This window comes from Mirounga leonina, unplaced genomic scaffold (genome assembly GCF_011800145.1).
Source record: "Mirounga leonina isolate KUSES-001 unplaced genomic scaffold, KU_Mleo_1.0 Mir_101609, whole genome shotgun sequence".
In the NCBI taxonomy this organism is placed as follows: Eukaryota; Metazoa; Chordata; class Mammalia; order Carnivora; family Phocidae; genus Mirounga; species Mirounga leonina.
Genome location: NW_023270164.1, coordinates 14,773,692 through 14,792,681, shown reverse-complemented (window position 1 = coordinate 14,792,681; position 18,990 = coordinate 14,773,692). Strand labels below are relative to the sequence as shown.

Sequence of the window (18,990 nt, the reverse complement as noted above, 5' to 3'; positions counted from 1 at the left end):
ATATATATATATATATATATATATATATATATATATATATATAATGTGTCCATGTCTCATTTCCCCATTAGTCTGTGGATATTCAGAGGGCAGAAATTATTACATTCACCTTATCATCCCCTACAACCTAACTGAATACAGGCCATTATATATGTATGTTTTGTTTTGTTTAGAACGAATGAACCTAAGAAAAGAAAGGAGAGAGCCCAAAGCAAAGTGGAGCTAGCAGGGATCTCACCTTGCGGGTCCTCTTGCCCCGAATTATAGTCCTGGACTCCAGATTCTGAGCCTGGGAACCATCTGCTGATGTCTGTGCAGCTGCACCATCAGATTCAGGGATACCTGGGTTGGTCTCTACCTCAGGCTGAGAAGTGGCCATCTTGGCTTGGTTAATATTCTGGGTCTGGGTATCAACTGTTGGGGCCTTAGTGGTGTCATTCCAAGCCTTAAAGGCTGTTTTAGGCTGAGTGTTGGCCATCTCAGTGGCACTGAGAGACTGAGAGAAATTGTAGGTGGCATTTGGGCCCACCTTAGTAGTGGCATTCTGGGCCTTAAAGGCCATCTCAGACTTGTTAGCAGTTAACTCACTGGTGGTTGCTGCCTGGGAAAAATCATAGGCAGCATTTGGGCCCTTTGGGGTAGCATTCTGGGACTTAAAGGCTGCCTTAGGTGGCGCACTGGGCATCTCCTTGGCATTAAGAGCCTGAGAGAAATCATAGGCACCATTTGGGCCTTTTGTGGTGGCATTCTGAGCCTTAAAGGCTGTTTTGGGCCTAGCGGCAGCTGCTAAAACCTGAATATCACCCATCTCACTGGCTGTTGGGGGCTGTGAACTCTGGGGACTAGCATTCGGCCCAGCTGCTGTGGCCTGGTTGGTAGGTGGAGCCTCCGAGATCTGGATGGCCTCCATCAGGGTCTGCATAAGCAAGGTGCTGTCTTCTACGGAGGCCTCAGCCTGCAAATACAGGGGGAGAAAATGAAATTTCTGGGCCTCCGAAGTGGAAGCAGGAGGGTAGGGGGAGCAGTGCAGGGCAAGTGCAGGCAGGCGGGTGGTGCAAAAAGGCTGAGGCGCAGGTTTAGACCACCAGCAAGGGGCGATGGAGGCAGAATGGTAACAAAACGTGTGGTAGGGATGGAGTCGGGCAGGACTAAATGAGGGGTGGGGCGGAATGAGGAGCGGGGACGAAGTAGAATGAAGGGGGTGGTGGGGGTTGATGGAGGTTAGAGCAGAGCAATGCGGTGTGCGGCAGGAGCTACAGACTCGAGGCGAGCCAGAGCAAGGGTGCCGCCTCGAGGAGTTGAGGAGAATAAGGGGGGGTCGCAGGGATGGGGAATGCAGGAGAGAGGGAGGGTGGCGGCGGGAGGTTGGGGGAGGGGGTGGCAGACTGCTCTACAAGCGTCAGGACTGTGGAAAAAAATGGTTCCTTACCCAACCCGCATTCTCTGGGCAGATTGCCCTGACTACTAACAGGGTCTCCCCTTTCTCTAAGCAGGGACTGATGGCTGAAAAGGGACGCCCCTCCCCCCCATAAACCATGGGAATTTGAAAGATGACGGAGTCTAGGCACGAAGAGGGCAAAATCAGATCCAGGCTTTTGGGTGGCCAAAGGGGCCCCAGGGAACTGTCGGCTAGGGAAATGGTGGGGTGGGGAGTGGAGATCTCACCTGGAAGCCGAGGAGGCCCGCACCACAGTCCATTTTCTGAGCCATGGCTCCTGTCCCTCTGGCAAGAGCAGAGCCTGGGGGGTGTGGGGGAGGAGCTGGGCGTTATACTACAGAGGGCAAATACGAAGGACCGAATTTTGGGGGGGGTGTCTGGGGTTTGACTGTGGGGGCGAATGAGGCGCTGAATGTGAGGGGAACGGGCTGGATCAGAGTGGGAAAAGTGAATGGGTGTCAGGATGGAGGCTCTGTATCCCGAGAAGCTACTGACGGGGAGAAGCTTCAAATCGGGGTTCGGAAAGCCAGTAACAGTTCTGAATCCAAGGGGAGTGGGTTGGGACTCGCATATGGTAAATTGAATGGAGGTTTCGAATCGGGAGGAATCGTATGACAGTACAGATTGAGGTTGAGAAATCTGTGGAGATTTTTTAACGATGGGAGGGGTTCGGAGAATGAACAGGGGTTCTGAGTAAGGGAGGATCGGGTGAGGGGTGTGAATGGGGGTTCGGGGAGTGGAAGGGGGATCAGAATCCGGGGTAAAGGGATCGAAATGAAAAATGGGGGGCCCGCACCAGGGGGCAGATGCCCTGTCTGGGGGCTAATTCTCACCTTGCCTCAGGCCCCAACCCCAACCCCCTCGTTGCCTCCCTTCTTCACGACTCAGAGGATCGGGATTGCAGTGCTCGGCTCTCTGCAGCCGCACCCTCTCCTTGTCCAGGAGAAAATGCCAGCGCGGCAGCTAGGACGACCCCGCCTCTCCGCCTAATATACCACCCACCGCCTCAGATAGTTGTGCGCATGCGCAAGAACTGACCGACCAAATAAAAGTCCCGCCCGCTTCCCCAACAAAAGCTTCGTCCCGAACACCATGGTGCGCATGTGCAGTGGGAGGCAATCCCGCCCCTTTGCCAACACACCATCCCACCACCAACCAGGTCGACAGTATACCACAGTCCCACCTCCTTCATCAATATCCCCTCCCCCAAACAGATGCGCTGTGCCTTTAGGTCCCACCCCTTGCCCCACACACCGGCCCCCTACCTTTTCCGCAATGCGTCTCTGTTCTATCCCTCCCCTCTTGGGGCCCCTCCTGTCCGGTCGGCAAGCATCTCCACCCCCCTGCCTAGCACCACTTAGGTCACTATTAAGGTGTCCGTGGGGTCTCTAACTGCAACAAGTGCTTAGGCTCCTGCTAAGCCCCCCCCACTTTGGGACCCAGGAAAAGGAATGGCCAGAGAGAAAACACTGTTGGAGGTAGAAAAAGTCTGCACCTGCCACAAGAATCTGTATGATCCCCCTCAACAGATCCCAGACTCATAAACATTAGCTTCTTTCTTGCCTTTTGTGCAGCTCCAGCCATGCGCATATTTTGCGTGCAGGTGAGGAAGGGAGGGAAGGGAACAGCTTGAACATCACAGCGCAACCTGTGCTGGGGCTTGTCTTTCTCTCATGGCAGCCCTGGGAGGTGGATGTCAGCATCCCCATTTTACAGGTCATAAAGCTGAAGCACAGACACGCTGCATGAACTAGGCAAGGCCACAGAGCCAGTAAACAGAAAATGCAAAATGTGGGCCTCGGGTCTTGACTCCAAAACCCATGTTCCACTAGTGCTGGCCTGGGAACTGAGGCACCCTCACCTCTTCGGTTTTGAGCGACAGATCCCACACATACACCTCTCCTGCCCTGTCAACACCTGTCCCAAACAAGCAAGGTTTGTGCTGAGACTTAAGCTCATGCTCTGCATTTAGGAGAACACAGATAAAGACCCCTAGGCCCCACCCACTCTGTGTGGGTCCCTCCAGGTGTGGGAATTGTTCCTAGGGGTCCACTCCATGCTCCCAGTCAGTTCGCTCCCTGTGAGTGGCACAAACACCGCTGCCCCTGAGGCCTTCCTGGTGCCTGCTTGAGCAGCCAGGACAATCAGGCACTTGTGTCCCTGAACCATGGCAAGCCTGGATTCAGTGTAAATGTTTACCCTGGTTCCTTCCAGGGCTTGGGCCTCAATTCCTGGGACGAATTGCTGGGCCATTCTACTGAGCTGTGTGAGCTGGCTCAGGTCATTCCACTTCTCGGAGCCAGATTCTCAACATACAAAATGGGAAGCACAAATAGCACTGACTGGAGTCCGACCCAAGGACACACATGCTGCTATGCTTCCAGATGACTGGAGACTCAGACAGAAAATCATATACAGATGTGAAATGACTCAAATTGAACTGATACTTTCCAAAAATACAAGGCAGACCTTGGTACATTTCACATTTGTTCTGGCATCAGCTCCTGCCAGGAGTCTGCATATGAAAGAAAGCTAATGCTAGGAAGGATGGCAGCATTTGGTCCCCAAGGGCCAACATCAATTCTGCCTGGCTGGATGACTTTCCTCATCTGTTGCATAGCAACCTCCCCTGTCAGCTGCCTGTTTTTCCTCAGCACTTCCTCTGTAAAGTGTCTGCAGTGGGACGTGATCAGACTCAGGAAAGGAGGTCTGAAACACCATTTTATATGCTATCTGCTTCTGTATCTGTATCTCCAGTCTTGGTTTGGCCTATGAATTCTAGATCCATAATCCAACTGCCTGCCTCACTTCTGCAACTGGATATTCCTCAATATCTCCAAATTTAACAGGTCGCAAACTGATTCCTTTGTATATATCCTCTTCCTCAACAACACTGTGTTTCTCCTTTAGTCATGCCACTCTCTCCCCCTTAGAATAAAAAGCCTTTTAGGGAGATGGATTTTTGTTTTATTCATTGCTGTATACCCTGTACCTACAATGGTACCTGGCGTATTTTATATGCTCAATGAATGAATCACACCATCCACCCTGTTGCTCAAGCAAGAAACCTGAGAGGTATTCTTTCTTTTTTCCTTCCTGTGATGAGTTCAATTACTTTTCCTTATACAAACAATGCATATTTGTCATGAAAAATTTAAACACTGGGGCGCCTGGGAGGCTCAGTCGGGTTGTACATCTGACTCTTATTTCAGCTCAGGTCATGATCTCAGGGTTGTGAGATTTTCCCCGCGTTGGGCTCTATGCTCAGTGTGGAATCTGTTTGAGATTCTCTTCCTCTCCCTCTGCCCCTTGCCCCACTCACACACACTCTAAATAAATAAAATCTTTTAAAAATGAAAATAAAAAATAAAAATTTAAACATTAAATATTTTAGAAATTAAGTAAACATCACTCCAAATGGCACCACACTACCCTGAGATAACTGCCAATAAGATTTGGATGCTACCTTTTCATGTAACACTTCGTGCATATATATGCTTACATAAATGGGATTATATATATATGCCATATTTTAAATTGCATTCTTTTGCTTACTGCCTCCCACTCCTTCCACCTCAACCCTCATCTGCCAAACATGCATTTTAACAACCATTTTTATATCTTTCCATGTTTAAAAAGTCATCTTATTTTTTACTATTTTACAAAAATTAAGATCATATACACTTTAATGCATCGGATTTATTTTAGTTAACGCTAATCTACCTCTGACTCATTCTTCTACATTGCTGTATAATATTCCACGATAGGGATGTACTGCAATGTAGTCAATCATTTCTCCACTGATGGTCATTCTAGTTTCAAGGTGTTGGGGAGCACATACATACAAACAACACTGCAATAAAATACTTGTACATATATCCTTGTATTTTATGCTTAATGTTTTTCGTTCCTGTCACACTAGATGCCCAGGAATAAGACTGACATACTCTACAGTGCTTGGTAATATAAAAACATTTCCAACCGTTTGTCAATGTGATGTGTATTTTATTGGTATCTCCTGTGGTTTTAATTTACATTTCTGATATAAGTAGTCAAACACACATTCTTATATTAATGGACCTATTAGATTTCTTTTATAAAGTAATTGGGCAAGTCTTTTATCTTGTGTTGTCTCTTTGTCTTATTTTTAGGACTTCTTTATACAGTCCTACAGATGCTTATTGAAAACCCTTAGGGCTAGATACATTTCAATTTTTTTTCACATTTTAGTAAGGGAATACTGTGTATATACTCTATATTACATAACAGTTCAAACTGCAAAAGCCTTTATAAAGGCCAGATATTCACTTTTTCACATTCCCTTAGCAGCCAAGAGAATGTGATCTAGGATTTACCAGTGTGGCAGGGTCCTGAAAACTACCTTGAGGTTCAATGATTCACTAGAAGGACTCACTGAACTCAGAAAAGGTGTTACACTCATGGCTATTGCTTATTACAGTAAAAGCATACTGATTTTAAATCAGCCAAACTAAAAGGTGCACAGGAAAGACTCCAGGAGAAACCGGGCATACACTTCTGGTTGTCTTCTCCCAGGGGAGTTGTATGGCCAGTGCTTAAATTTCCCAGCAAGATATATGGCAACCTGGGAAGTTTGCCTGAGCTGATTTTACTGGGGGTCAGGCAGTTAGGCATCGGACACTTGTGTGGCTGACCTTAGTTACTCAGCCTCTAGCCTGTGCAGAGGTGCCACAAGGCCACAGGCCCACTATATATGTAATATATACTACCAAAAGGGCCAAGGCCCACTATAAATCATACTGTTAACATAAACTACCTAGTATGGCCCAAAGTTCCAAGTGAACAAAAAGGCACTCTAATCAGGCAGGATATTCCAAGGGCTTGGAGATTATCCCGCAGGAGCTTGTTAAGAGCCAGGCCTATCTTTGGAATGTACAGACATTTTTTGGAAATCACAGGTTTATGGACCGCACACACCTGTGGAGTCAATTCTTGTACTACAATCCAGTTTCTAGGAGCAGCACTGGTAGCAGGGCTAAGGGCATCATCTACTATCCAGTGTTCAGTGGTGGCAGTAATGGTAGCTAACCAGCTAATACTTATGGCATGATTTTTGAAAAAACAAATTATTAATTCTACTTTTAAATTTTTTTAACTTTTTATTTTGAAATAATTATAGATACACAGGAAATTGCAAAGATAGTACAGAGAGGTCCTACGTACCCCTTCAGCCACTTCCCCCAATGGGCAGTTACGAAACTATAATATCAAAACCAAGAAATTGACATTGGTATGATATATGCGTATAGTTCTATCACATGTGGAGGTTTCTATAGTGATCACCACAGCAACCAATATACAGAATTATACCATCCTCAGATTTCCCTATACTACTCCTTTATACTCACATTCATCATCCCTCCCTCCACTATCCCTAACCCTTAGCAGCCATTAATGTGTTCTCCAACTTTATAATTTCAACATTTCAAAAGGTTATAAAATTGGAATCATACAAGAGGTCACACTGTGACTTTTTTTTTCACTCAGCATAATACCTTTGAGATACACCCAAATTGTTATGTATTAATGGTTTGTTCCTTTTTATTGCTGAGTACTATTCCATGATATAGATGTGCCACAGTTGGTTTAACAATTCACCCATTGAAGGACATCTGGGTAGTTTCCAGTTTGGGGCTGTTATGGAATAAAGCTGCTATAAACATTTGTGTACAATTTTTTTTTCTGTGAACATAAGTTCTCATTTCTCTGGGATAAATGCTGAGGACTGCAATTGCTGGGTAGTATAATAAGAACACGTTAGTTGTATAAGAAACTGCCAAACTTTCCCAGAGTGGTTGTATCATTTTACACTCCCACCAGCAATGTGTGAGTGATCCATTTTCTCCAAATCCTTGCCAGCAACCTGTTGTATATTTTTAGCCACTCTCATAAATGTGAACTAATAACTCACTGTGGTTCTAATTTGCATTTCCCTAATGTCTAATGATGTTGAACATTTTTAACATGTACTAAATGTTTCTTCATGTCTTTTGCCCATTTTCTAATTGGTTTCTTTTTCTCTTTTTCATTTCTCTTATTTCTTGCCTTCCGATGAACTAAATTTTTTTGTAGAATTCTGCTATTCTGTTTGTATCCCTCTAAAATTCATATGTCGAAATTCTAACCTCCCCACAGATGATAATATTAGGAGGTGGGCCTTGGGTTAGGTTGTGAGGGTAGAGTTCTCATGAAAGGGATTAGTGCCTCAGAGGCTCCAGAGATATTTTTAATCCCTTCCACCATGTGAGGACACAGCAAGAAGAGGCCATGAAAAGAGGGCTATGGATAGAGACCTCACCAAATGTAACCATGCTGGTGCCCTGATCTTAGGCTTCTCAGCCTCCTGAACTGTGATAAATAAATTTCTGTTGTTTGTAAGCTACCTAGTCTGTGGTATTTCATTATAACAGCCCAAATGGACTAAGACAAAGTCTATTTTACCTATGTTTTTGAGCATATATAAATATAACTTTATAAATGCCATATAACATATTTATATAACTTTATAAAGTTATATAAATACAACTTTAAATAGACTTTTACAGTGATTGTTATAGGTATCACATTATATATATCATAAATATATGTGTGTATACATACACACATATTTTATTTTTATTTTTTAAAGATTTTATTTATTTGTCAGAGAGAGAGAGATAGAGAGAGAGTGAGAGCACAAGCAGGGAGACCAGCAGGCAGAGGGAGAAGCAGGCTCCCCGCCGAGCAAGGAGCCCAATGTGGGACTCAATCCCAGGACCCTGGGATCATGACCTGAGCCGAAGGCAGACGCTTAACTGACTGTGCCACCCAGGTATCCCAACACACATATATTTTAAGGTTTTACTGATACTGGCCTGACTGGGAGAGATCTGGGTGCCTAATTGCATATATATATATATTTATAAAATTTATTTCTTACAGTTCTGGAGGCTGAGAAGTCTAAGATCAACACACCACTCATGTAGTAACATTTTGCTAGTTTAGTGAAGTATAGAAACCTTACCTCTGTTTACATGCTTTTACCATCATTTATACTACATTTATAATTTATATATTTATATATATACAATTATCTTAAATATCTCTTCATACACTGAGAACTAGACAGTGTTCTAATTCTGGCTTCAATCTTCAAGCATAATTTAAAGAACTCAAGAGGAAAAGGACGGTCTATTATGTTTACCCATATTTTATTCTTTTTGTTGTCCTTTCTTCCTTACTGATGGTCCAAGACCCTTTCTTTTATCATTTCCTTTCTTTTTCAAGAACTGCCTCTAGCCATTCTTTTAGGATAGGAAGGCTGGTAACAAATTCTCTTAGTTTTCCTTTTTTTTTTTTTTTTAAGATTTTATTTATTTACCTGACAGAGAGAGAGAGACAGCGAGAGAAGGAACACAAGCAGGGGGAGTGGGAGAGGGAGAAGCAGGCTACCCGCTGAGCAGGGAGCCCGATGCAGGGCTCGATCCCAGGACCCTGGGATCATGACCTAAGCTGAAGGCAGACGCTTAATGACTGAGCCACCCAGGCGCCCCAGTTTTCCTTCTTTTGAAAATGTCTCAATTTCCTCTATATATTACTAAAGGATATTTTTATTTGGTATATAATTCTGGGTTGACAGTTTCATTCTCAGAGCACCTGAAAAATACTGTGGCCTCCATGGTTTCGAATGAGGTATCTGCTGTCATCGATTTGGTGTCTCCTACAGGTAAAGTACCATTTCTCTCCCTGGTGGCTTTCAAGATTTTTAATTTCTGTCTTTAGCTTTCACAAGTTTGCAAATGATGCACCTTGGTATGAATTTATTTAGCTGCATCCTTTTTGGAGTTTACTCAGCTTCCTGACTCTATGGGATTTTGCTTTTTTTCCAAATTTGGGGAATTTTCAGCTACTTTTCTAGCCCTTCTTTCTCTCTTGTTCTGTGACTATGACAATACCTATGTTAAATCTTTTGTTAATAGTCCAACAAGGGCCTGAGGCTCTGTTTATGTTTTTCACTCTATTTTTTTTTTCTCTGTTGGTCTGATTGGTTAATTTCTATTGTTCCATCTTAGAGTTCACTGATTTATTCTTCTGTCATATTATTTTCCTGTTGAAGTCATCTACTGAGGTTTTTTTAAAGTTGATTTATTAGATTTTTTCAGTTCTTAAATTTCTTTTTGATTCTTCTTTATATCTTCTATTTCTTTGGGAGATTTTCTTTTTTTAAAAAAAGATTTTATTTATTTGAGAAAGACAGAGACTCAGAAAGAGAGCACGAGCAGGGCAGAGAGGGACAAGCAGTCTCCCTGCTGAGCAGGGAGCCCAATGTGGGACTCGATCCCAGGATCCTGGGATCTTGACCTGAGCCGAAGGCAGACGCTTAACTGACTGAGCCACCTAGGTACCCCTCTTTGGAAGATTTTCTGTTTCTTTGTTGAGACTTTCTATTTTTCCATTTGTTCTTTTTTTTTTTAACATTTTATTTATTTTACAGAGAGTGAGAGAGCACAAGCAGGGGGAAGAGTAGAGGGAGAAGGAGAAGCAGGCTTCCAGCCAAGCAGGGAGCCCAATGCAGGGCTCGATCCCAGGACCCTGGGATCATGACCTGAGCGGAAGGCAGATGCTTAACCATCTGAGCCACCCAGGCGCCCCTTTCCATTTGTTCTAAGAATGCTCACAACTGTTCTTGAAACATGTTTAGGATGTCTATTTAAAAATCCTTGTTAGATGATTCTAATATCTGTGTCATCCTGGTGTTGGTGTCTGTTGACTGTCTTTTCTCATCCAAGTTGTAATTATCATAGTTCTTGATATAACTAGTCATTTTCAACTGAATCCTAGATATTTTGCATAGTATGTTATGAGGATCTGAATCTTACTTAAATCTTCTGTTTTATCACATGTGGGTGAGTCCACATTCCCATTCAGCCTCCACTGACACCTGAGAGAGAGGGGCTCCTTTTTATTGAGGGCTAAGTGAGAGTTCCAGCTCCATATTAAGGTTTTACTGGTATCAGCCTGACTGGGAGGGACCTGGGTACCTAATTACATGGTAAATGTGTATCATTTTTAGTGCTGGGTGGTGATAAAAATCCCATTTGCCCACTATGCCTTCTTTTGACATGACTTCATTGGTTAGGGGGAGGTGCATTTCATTATCATCTTTAGGGATGGAGATCCAGGCTCCCCACATGGTTTCTGATATTGTGGGACTGGGCTATTCCCACTCCCCATTTGCCCTTCCCTGACACTCTGTCCGGAGATTAAAGACCTCATTACAGCCTGGCAAACATGGAAGTATAGGGTCCCTAGTTGGCTTTTGCTGGTAGGCATAGGGACGCAGTCTCCCCTCTGGCATTTAGCTAGAGTAGGGCAGTTACTGTCTAAAAAAATTTTTCTGTCTTGCTATGCTGTCTTTGTCTTTTAGATATGGAAAGAACAGAGTTATGTTGGGGCTTTTTATTTTTTGGTCTATGTCCTCTGGTGTTTCCAGTTTGCAAGCTTCTCCAGCATCTGGTCTGCGATATATGAAGCCAAAAGAAAACCCAAGGAACTCACCACCATGTCATTCCTTGGGATCCAAATTCCCTAGAAGGTGTGCCATCTTATCTCTAACTTTCAAGGTCTTCTCATGTTTGGTTTATATACAATGCCCAGGGATCAATAGGGTAAAGTATATCTACACCATTTACTCCTTCCTACTGGAAGCAAAAGTCCTCAATTCTGATGCTTTTAAAAAATGTACAATGATTGGAATTTCTAATGTACAGTCATACTGTAAGAAATATAATTTGATCTCTTATTTTACAATACATACAGCACTTATTTTGTTGTTTTAGATGATTTGCTAAAACATCAAGAACAATTTTGGGTAATAATCCCAATAAGTAACATCCTTTTCTTTTTCCTGAAATGACTTTACCATTTCAACATTTAGAATGTTTGTTGCTTTCTTACAAGTAGTTTTAAAAATCATATTTAGTAGTTTCCCTTCCTATTTTATTTATTCATAATATTTCCTCTGCCTTACTCACAAATCTAATCCATCACCTATTCCTGTTGAGTCTACCATTATAAGTACACCTTAATTGCATTCTATTTTATCATCTTATTGTTAGAAGGGAGCATGAAGAGGGAGAACTGGAGAAAGAAAAATTGAAAAGGGGGGAAGAGGAATAGATGGAAGAAGGAAAGAAGAAAGAAGAAAACAGGGATCAGGGAAAGGATGAATGAAAATAGTTGCAAGTAAATGGAATAACTAAGATAAGGAGAAATAAGAGTGGAGAAAGAATATATATTAAGTCGAAACAGAAAAAGCAGTAAGAAAGAGAATAAGGAAACAGAACACACAAGGAAGAAGAGATGTAGTACAGAAGAGTATGAGGGGGGATGGGAGGAGTTAGAGAGATTAATAAGTAGATGAAAGGAAAATAAAAAAGGAGAAGGAAGAAATGAGGAAGAAAGCAGTAGAGGAAATAATAAGGGAGAAAAGAGAAGTGTTTGAAGTAAGAGGGACAGGGACAAGAAGAAGAAATGATGTGGAATCACACCTCACAAATGGCAGATTTCATTCTGCAGAGAGAAGAATGTTGAATATAAGAAGCTCCTCTTTTTTTCTCCTCAAATACCCAGTTTCCTTTGTATTTGGTACCCAGCAAAGTGCTGGAGGTGATTTCTCACATGATGTCACTCCTGCCTTGAGGTAAGACCACTGTGGTTTTCAACTAGTAAGAACCATGTGCCCCACATTTTGAAGAGATAAATTTGTTTGCAATACTCATCATTTATCACATACTTTATGCTGCTGGTTGTTCATCAAGTATGGATATTATCTGACAAATTCAGGTATGCAGGAAATGTAAGTTTACTTTTTCTCTGCAACTCATTTTATAAATTCTATGTCAACTTCCCAATCGATTGAGTGGTTGAAACTCAATCTCCAGCAGTATGGAGTTCTCCTTACGCCCTTCTTTGGGGTTGTGTCTAAGTTATAGACCTTAGTGTCAAAACATCAGAATGGGTTCTGTTGAGTATCCCATATCCACACTGACACTCATGTGATATCTGGCTCACCAAGTAGCTGTTTACTTGAGCCTCATTCTTTACTACAAACCCCTCTTGGGGTCTGACTCTCTCTGAGGGTGTCATATACCACTTCATATACATGGGAAATATTCTGTGGCTCCTATCATATGATGGGGTCTGTTCATCTCTGTGAGGCTGTCTTTGCCTAATATATTGTTATACTCCCATGATACCCTGAGCTGAGAGAAACTATGTGAGGAGGCCTAAAGCTCAAAATCCCTATAGACACCACACAACCATTTCTATTTTTGTAGTCTTCATCTCTCCTGGCCTTATCCAGGAAGTTGAGGCACAAGGCCACATTGTTAGAGGATCTCACAAACCAACCTGGGGTTTCTTCCCATCCCTGAAATACAGGGCTTAGGTTTCTCCAGGAACCCACAATATCTACCAACTCTTTGCTTCTTGTCTGCTTTTCTTCTCAACACAATCAATGTGAAGCTGGAGGTACACCTTGAAAAGAAGTGCTAAAAACAACAGAAGGCTAAACAAACTAAAAATCAATGACTTTTCTTGGACCCGACAGAGAAATGAGGTTTCAGAACAAACCACCATCCTGAAATCTTGAGGAATAGGTAAATCCAGAATCACAAATGAAATATACTTACCTGAAACAGAAGCCACTAAAGCTATAAACTTGCAGGAACACTTAACTGATAATTTTGACAAGTTGCTGGAGGCTGAGTGTGGACTAGAGTAAAAGTGAGAAAATCCCGGGAGTGGTAGTCTTGGGGGGAGGCACACTTTCATGGGCTTTACTTCCAGGAATCTCACCAGGTTCTCAGAGTGCAGATCCAAGAAAGACACCCTTGTGGCCCTGGCAGGAAGAGGGGAAGAATCCTTGTGAATATCCTTATGAAATATGCCCAGAGCCTTCTCCACAACAGAGGCCTACTCTCTAGGAGAAAAGACTACCAGAGCCTTGTTCCAAAGCCATGGAGGAAGGACATCCTTCTCATTCCAAACTCTCTAGCTTTCCTATCTCATCTAAGGTAGGGGCACAGAGAGGGGGACTACACAAGAAGAAATATCTGTAAAGGTCACAGGCTCACTAAAACTCCGACATTTAACTGGAATATTACAAAACACTCCCTTTTCTCTCATACCATACCACCACAGCAACAGGGCTCCAGTATATTAACAATGGGTTATAACTGAATGAGCTGCAAGACAGACTCTCTAAGGAAGAGGACTTAAGGAAGCCCAAAGTCAAAAGAGGAAACAAAATCAAGGATGCTAGAAGAATATGGAAGCTCTCACACCTAATACTAAAGGAAACTTTAAACAAAGCCCGCTCTTGGCAAGGTTAACCTGTGTCTTCACACTAGAGACCAATCTATCTCACTTCCTATTACCTAATTCATCATGTCTAGCTTTCAACAAAAAAATTGAAGGCACATCAAAAAGCAAGAAGAAAATGTCTGAAGAGACAAAGGAAGCATAAGACTTAAATATGAAAGAGTGTTGGACTTATCAGACAGGGAATTCAACACACTGTAATTAATACATTAAAGGATCTAATGAAAAAAGCAAACAACATGCAAGAATCTTAGATATGGGTAAAGTAAGCAGAGTGATGGTAATTCTAAGAAAAAATCAAAAGGAAATGCTAGAAAAAAATCATAACAAATGAAGAATGCCTTTGGTGGACTCATTAGTAGATTGGACACAGCTGAGGAAAGCTGGAAGGTGGATTAAAGAGATACTTCCCGAACTGAAAGGTAAATAGGAAAAATAATTTTAAAAAACCAGAATATTTAAGAACTATGAGATAATTTCAAAAGATGCAACATATGCATAACTGGAACACAGAGGGAGAAGAATGAAGCAGAAGAAATATTGCAAATAATAATGGCTAAGAATTTTCCAAAATTAATGAAGACAACAAATCACAGATCCAGGAAGCTCAAAGAACATCAAACAGGTAAATACTAAAAGATTTACACTGAGGCACATAATTTTCAAACTGCAGAAGACCAAAGACAAAGAGAAAATCCTGAAAGAAGCCAGAAGAAAAAAGTATCTTACTTACAATGGAACATGGATAAGAACTACTGAAGGCTTCTCATCAGAAACAACGCAAGCAAGAAGAGAGTGGAGTGAAATATTTAAAACGTTAAAGAAAAAAACCCACTGACCTACATTTCTACATCTAGCAAAGTATCCTTTAAAAGTGAAGGAGAAATACTTTCTCAAACAAAAACTGAAGGAATTCATCACCAGCAGATCTACCCTACAAGAAATGTTAAAAGATTTTCTTGGAGCAGGAGGAAAACAATATAGGGCAGAATCTTGGAACACACAAAGACAGGAGCATTGGAGAGGGAATAAATGAAGCTTTCCTTCAAAGAGGAAATCAAAACCGCAATTACAGATATTTTAGGATGCTTTAATCAAAGGAAATTTATGCAAAACATTTCTCCATTATTGCATGCAATACATAAGAGAAACATTTCAAACATAAACATATATCCAGGATAAAAATAAAAGGACGGAATAAGTTATGGCACACAATAAACAAATGATATATTAATATCAGACATAGTACTTTAAGGTAAAATATTATTTTAGATGAAAAGTTCACTGCATAATATAAATAATATACAAATCATAATTTAACAGATATGCAAGAAGAAATAATAAAACCAAAATCATAGTGGAGTGAATGACAGAATAATCATATGAAATAATGGGTCCTTCCTGAAACTTCTACATAGGTACTATACATTGAGACCCAAACATAAAACATTAGGATGCTTCCTACTGGGTATCTACCCCAAAAATACAAAAACACTAATTCAAAGGGATATATGCAACCCTATGCTTATTGTAGCACTATTTACAGTAGCCAACTGATGGAAGCAGCCCAAGTGCCCATTGATAGATGAATGGATAAAGAAGATGTGGTGTATATATACAGTGGAATATTATTCAGCCATAACAAAGAATGAATGGAGCTAGAGAGTATAATGCTAAGCAAAATAAGTCAGTCAGAGGAAGGTAATACCATATGAATTCACTCCTATGTGCAATTTAAGAAACAAAACCAGTAAGTAAAGGGAAAAAAAGAGAGAGACAAACCAAGAAGACTCAACTACAGAGAGCAAACTGATGGTTACCACAGGGGAGTTGGGTGGGGGGAATGGGTGAAATAGGTGACGAGGATTAAAGAGCACACTTATCATGACGAACACTGAGTAATGTATACAATTATTGAATCATTATACTGTACACCTGAAACTAATATTATACTGTATGTTAACTATACTGGAATTAAAAAACTAAAAAATTAAAAAAATATTATGGTGCCTCAAAATGAGCACTACAGAATTCTTAAATCCTTCCATGTTTTTGGATGGAAGCTAACTTTATTTTACCTCCTTTATTTCTATCTGTGTAAGAATTTTAAAAGAAATTTAAGTATGCCTACTAGATGCTATGTATTGTGATAAGTGCTGGGGAAACAATGATGAGCAAAAACACGTGTATTACCTCTTTTCAAGGACTACTGGATCTCAGTCAAATGTAAACAAAACTGAGTCCAGTTAGACTTGCACAATTTTGAGATACTTTATGGAGCTTTCTGATGCCAATTTGCAGCATGAGAGCAGGCAAAGTGACATCTCAAGATTATATCAAATGATCTTGGCATAAACTTAAATAGGTTACATCTTCCTTCACAACGACCAATTCCCTATTTCCTTCCAATTAATTCCTCACTCCCATCACCACAACAATTAACATTAATAAGGAGAAGGTTATCAAAGAGGTTATCAGAAGAGACAAGAGGAAGCCTGCAAGTAGAACCTCCGTGCAGTTTGAGGGTTTTTGATATCTCATTAGATAATCTTACCATATGGGCTTTTGGTATCTTGTGACTTAGAGACCCTCTGTCATGTGCATTGGAAAATTCACAGGTATATCTGAATGTTCTTAGATACCTGGGATATGATTTAGCTCCATAGGTGTGTCCTCATGTTCAGCATCAATATAAAACTTAAAAACCACCTAATTTGAGAATCATAAAGCATTAAAAACTATAAAAGATACAGAGCTGGACTTAAGTCATCACATACTTCAGCTTATGGCATTTTCTGATTTCATTTTATGAAACAAGGATGATCTGAAAAACACTGGAAAAATGGTCTCTACCATCTCCAACATTGCACACCCCCCCCAACATGCACAATGATAATATACTGCATCTGAGACTGTTTTTAGAACATAATGTTACATAACAATTATTCTGATATTAAAACATTTTCCAAGATATTAAAAAGCCTTTGTAAACTTCTTTATAATTACATAATATCCCATTATATAAATGTACCTACTCAACTAATTAACAAAGGTGTTGTTTCCATTCATTTTTGTTCATTAGATTATCATTGTGGTGATTCTTCCTCCAAAGCTCTGTGCCTATCTCCAATTATTTCCTTAGGGTATATTATTAGAAATGGAATTACTAGGTCAAAGGGGTATGAACTATTTTAAGGCTGTTATTCAATACCCAAATGCTTTCCAGAAAGTTTTATCGACACTAGTAATGTAGAAGAGTTCTCATGTCCCTTGATCATATTCAGTATTTGCTTTAAAAAAATCTTTTCTGGTTTGATAGATAAATGTTTAATAGATTTAAATTGTATTTACTTTATGATTAATGAAGGGAAACACACTTCTCAGTGTTTTTTTAGTCATTTCTACTTCTATAAGAGTTCTTTAAACATTAAGGATATTAATTTTATTCCTACCATATTTGTTATAAATACATTTTTTTGGCTTGTGGCTTGCCTCTTAATTTTGTTCATGAATTCTTGATACAGGAAACATGCAAACTATTACTTTCTTTTCCACAGTCATTTCCTCCATTTAAAAAAAAAAAAATACTAGTACTGTCCTTAACCATTCAAAAGCCAAGTAAATATTCATTTTTATGGAAAGTAATTCAGAAATGCATACTTAGCACCTAAAATAAGTAATTTACCTATGAAGACTTTGTTCTTAGTGGGAAATTATACAAATCTAAATTATTATGATGTTTAAACAATGACAGAAGCCGACTTCTATTACAGCATGAAGAAAACAATTTAGCAGGGTATCGAATTTAGCAGGGTATCTAATGTGACTTTTAAAGTTGCCTCAGAATTTTAGTTAAAGCCACATAGCCTAAAAAAAAAAAAAAAAAAAAAAGAAACCAAGTATAACCAAGTATTTCCCTATTCTAAAGGGAACCACCAAGGAGTTCTGAACACATTCCTACAGGACTTATGCAGAATAGCAGACTATTCACCATACTGATACTTATTCTGTTCCTTCTCTGACCAAATGCATTTAGAGACTACGAAAAATTAGAGAAGAATTCACAGTGTTGTAAGTCTTTGGCTTGGGAAAGTGTTTTCCCTCCTTTGTCAAAGCCATGGGAGGAGGGATCCAAAGAATCACTTATAGAGATTGGGGGAGCCTGCATGGGGTAAAAACAGAAGGAAGTATTTTATCACCTTTTGGATATTTAATAGTTTCTCTCCAGATTGAAATTTCTGATGATTACTCAAGTTTGAGTCACCCCTAAAGGCTTTTCTACACTGACTGCATTCCTATGGCTTCTCTTCACCATGTATTCAACTATACCAAATTAACATTTGAACTCTGGTTGAAAGACCCATGATCACTACATTCATAGGGTTTATCTCTACTGATGAATTTTCTGATGTTAACAAAATCTGAAGCCTGGCTCAGGGCTCTTTAACGCTCTTTATACATGTTTTCTCACCATCATAACCTTCTTGGTGACCCGTGATCTCTGAAATTGAAATTGGATAAAGAAAGCTAAGATCCTGTGACCCACACCATGGGCTGCCTGTCCTATGTATGGGTTCATCCTCATGTACGACAGTGTCTGAAATTAGAGCACAATTATTCTAACACCTACTGTAGTCTTGGATACAATCCTGTATCTATCCCAAGCCTTAAAAATCTATCCTTTGAAGGGAAGTTAATCTGTCTCTTTAGCTTGACTTTATACTCAGAAGTTTCTTAAGTTTGAAGTCATGAAGATTTACCCTTGGAATATGTGGTCATATCCCCTGTGATCCAAAAATCTTAGAATATGTTTCTTATTTTGTTCAGACTCTTCCTTCTCATCTTGATAACAAAAATTTTAGAAGTGCAACTGTCACTTATATCTGATACTTGGCAGTACTGAGGAAACCAACAAGCTCAAAGGAAAAGAGAGAAGGAGAGAAAAGGAAGAGGAAAAGGAAGAGAAAAAGAAAAAAGGAAAAGGAGAGGGTTATCTAACAAGTCTCCACCATATAGCTTCCTAAGAGGCAAGCCAGGGACTGGAATTACCCTCCAACCTGACAAAAACACTAAAAAAAAAGGGACAAACATATGAAATCACTGTTTCTAAGACATCAGACATTAGGCAGTGAAAAACAGTGATCCCTGAG

General features: G+C 40.5%; 1 protein-coding gene across 9 annotated transcripts in view; it reads right to left on the bottom strand.

Annotated features, from left to right (window-relative positions):
• MAGED1 (MAGE family member D1) overlaps positions 1 to 18,990 on the bottom strand; it is a 65,631-nt gene that overhangs the window by 4,593 nt on the left and 42,048 nt on the right. For 3 of the 9 annotated variants that reach the window (XM_035004922.1, XM_035004906.1, XM_035004912.1), the window contains exons 2-4: positions 13,150 to 13,358; positions 1,666 to 1,739; positions 239 to 955 (exon numbers count right to left, since the gene is read on the bottom strand). In XM_035004922.1, the coding sequence (XP_034860813.1) occupies positions 239 to 955; positions 1,666 to 1,739; positions 13,150 to 13,291 (933 nt within the window). In that variant the 5' untranslated portion in view covers positions 13,292 to 13,358. Of the gene's footprint in view, positions 1 to 238; positions 956 to 1,665; positions 1,740 to 2,271; positions 2,583 to 13,149; positions 13,359 to 18,990 lie in introns of those variants that run through there. The other 6 variants (XM_035004932.1, XM_035004940.1, XM_035004978.1 and 3 more) reach the window with 4 other exon arrangements.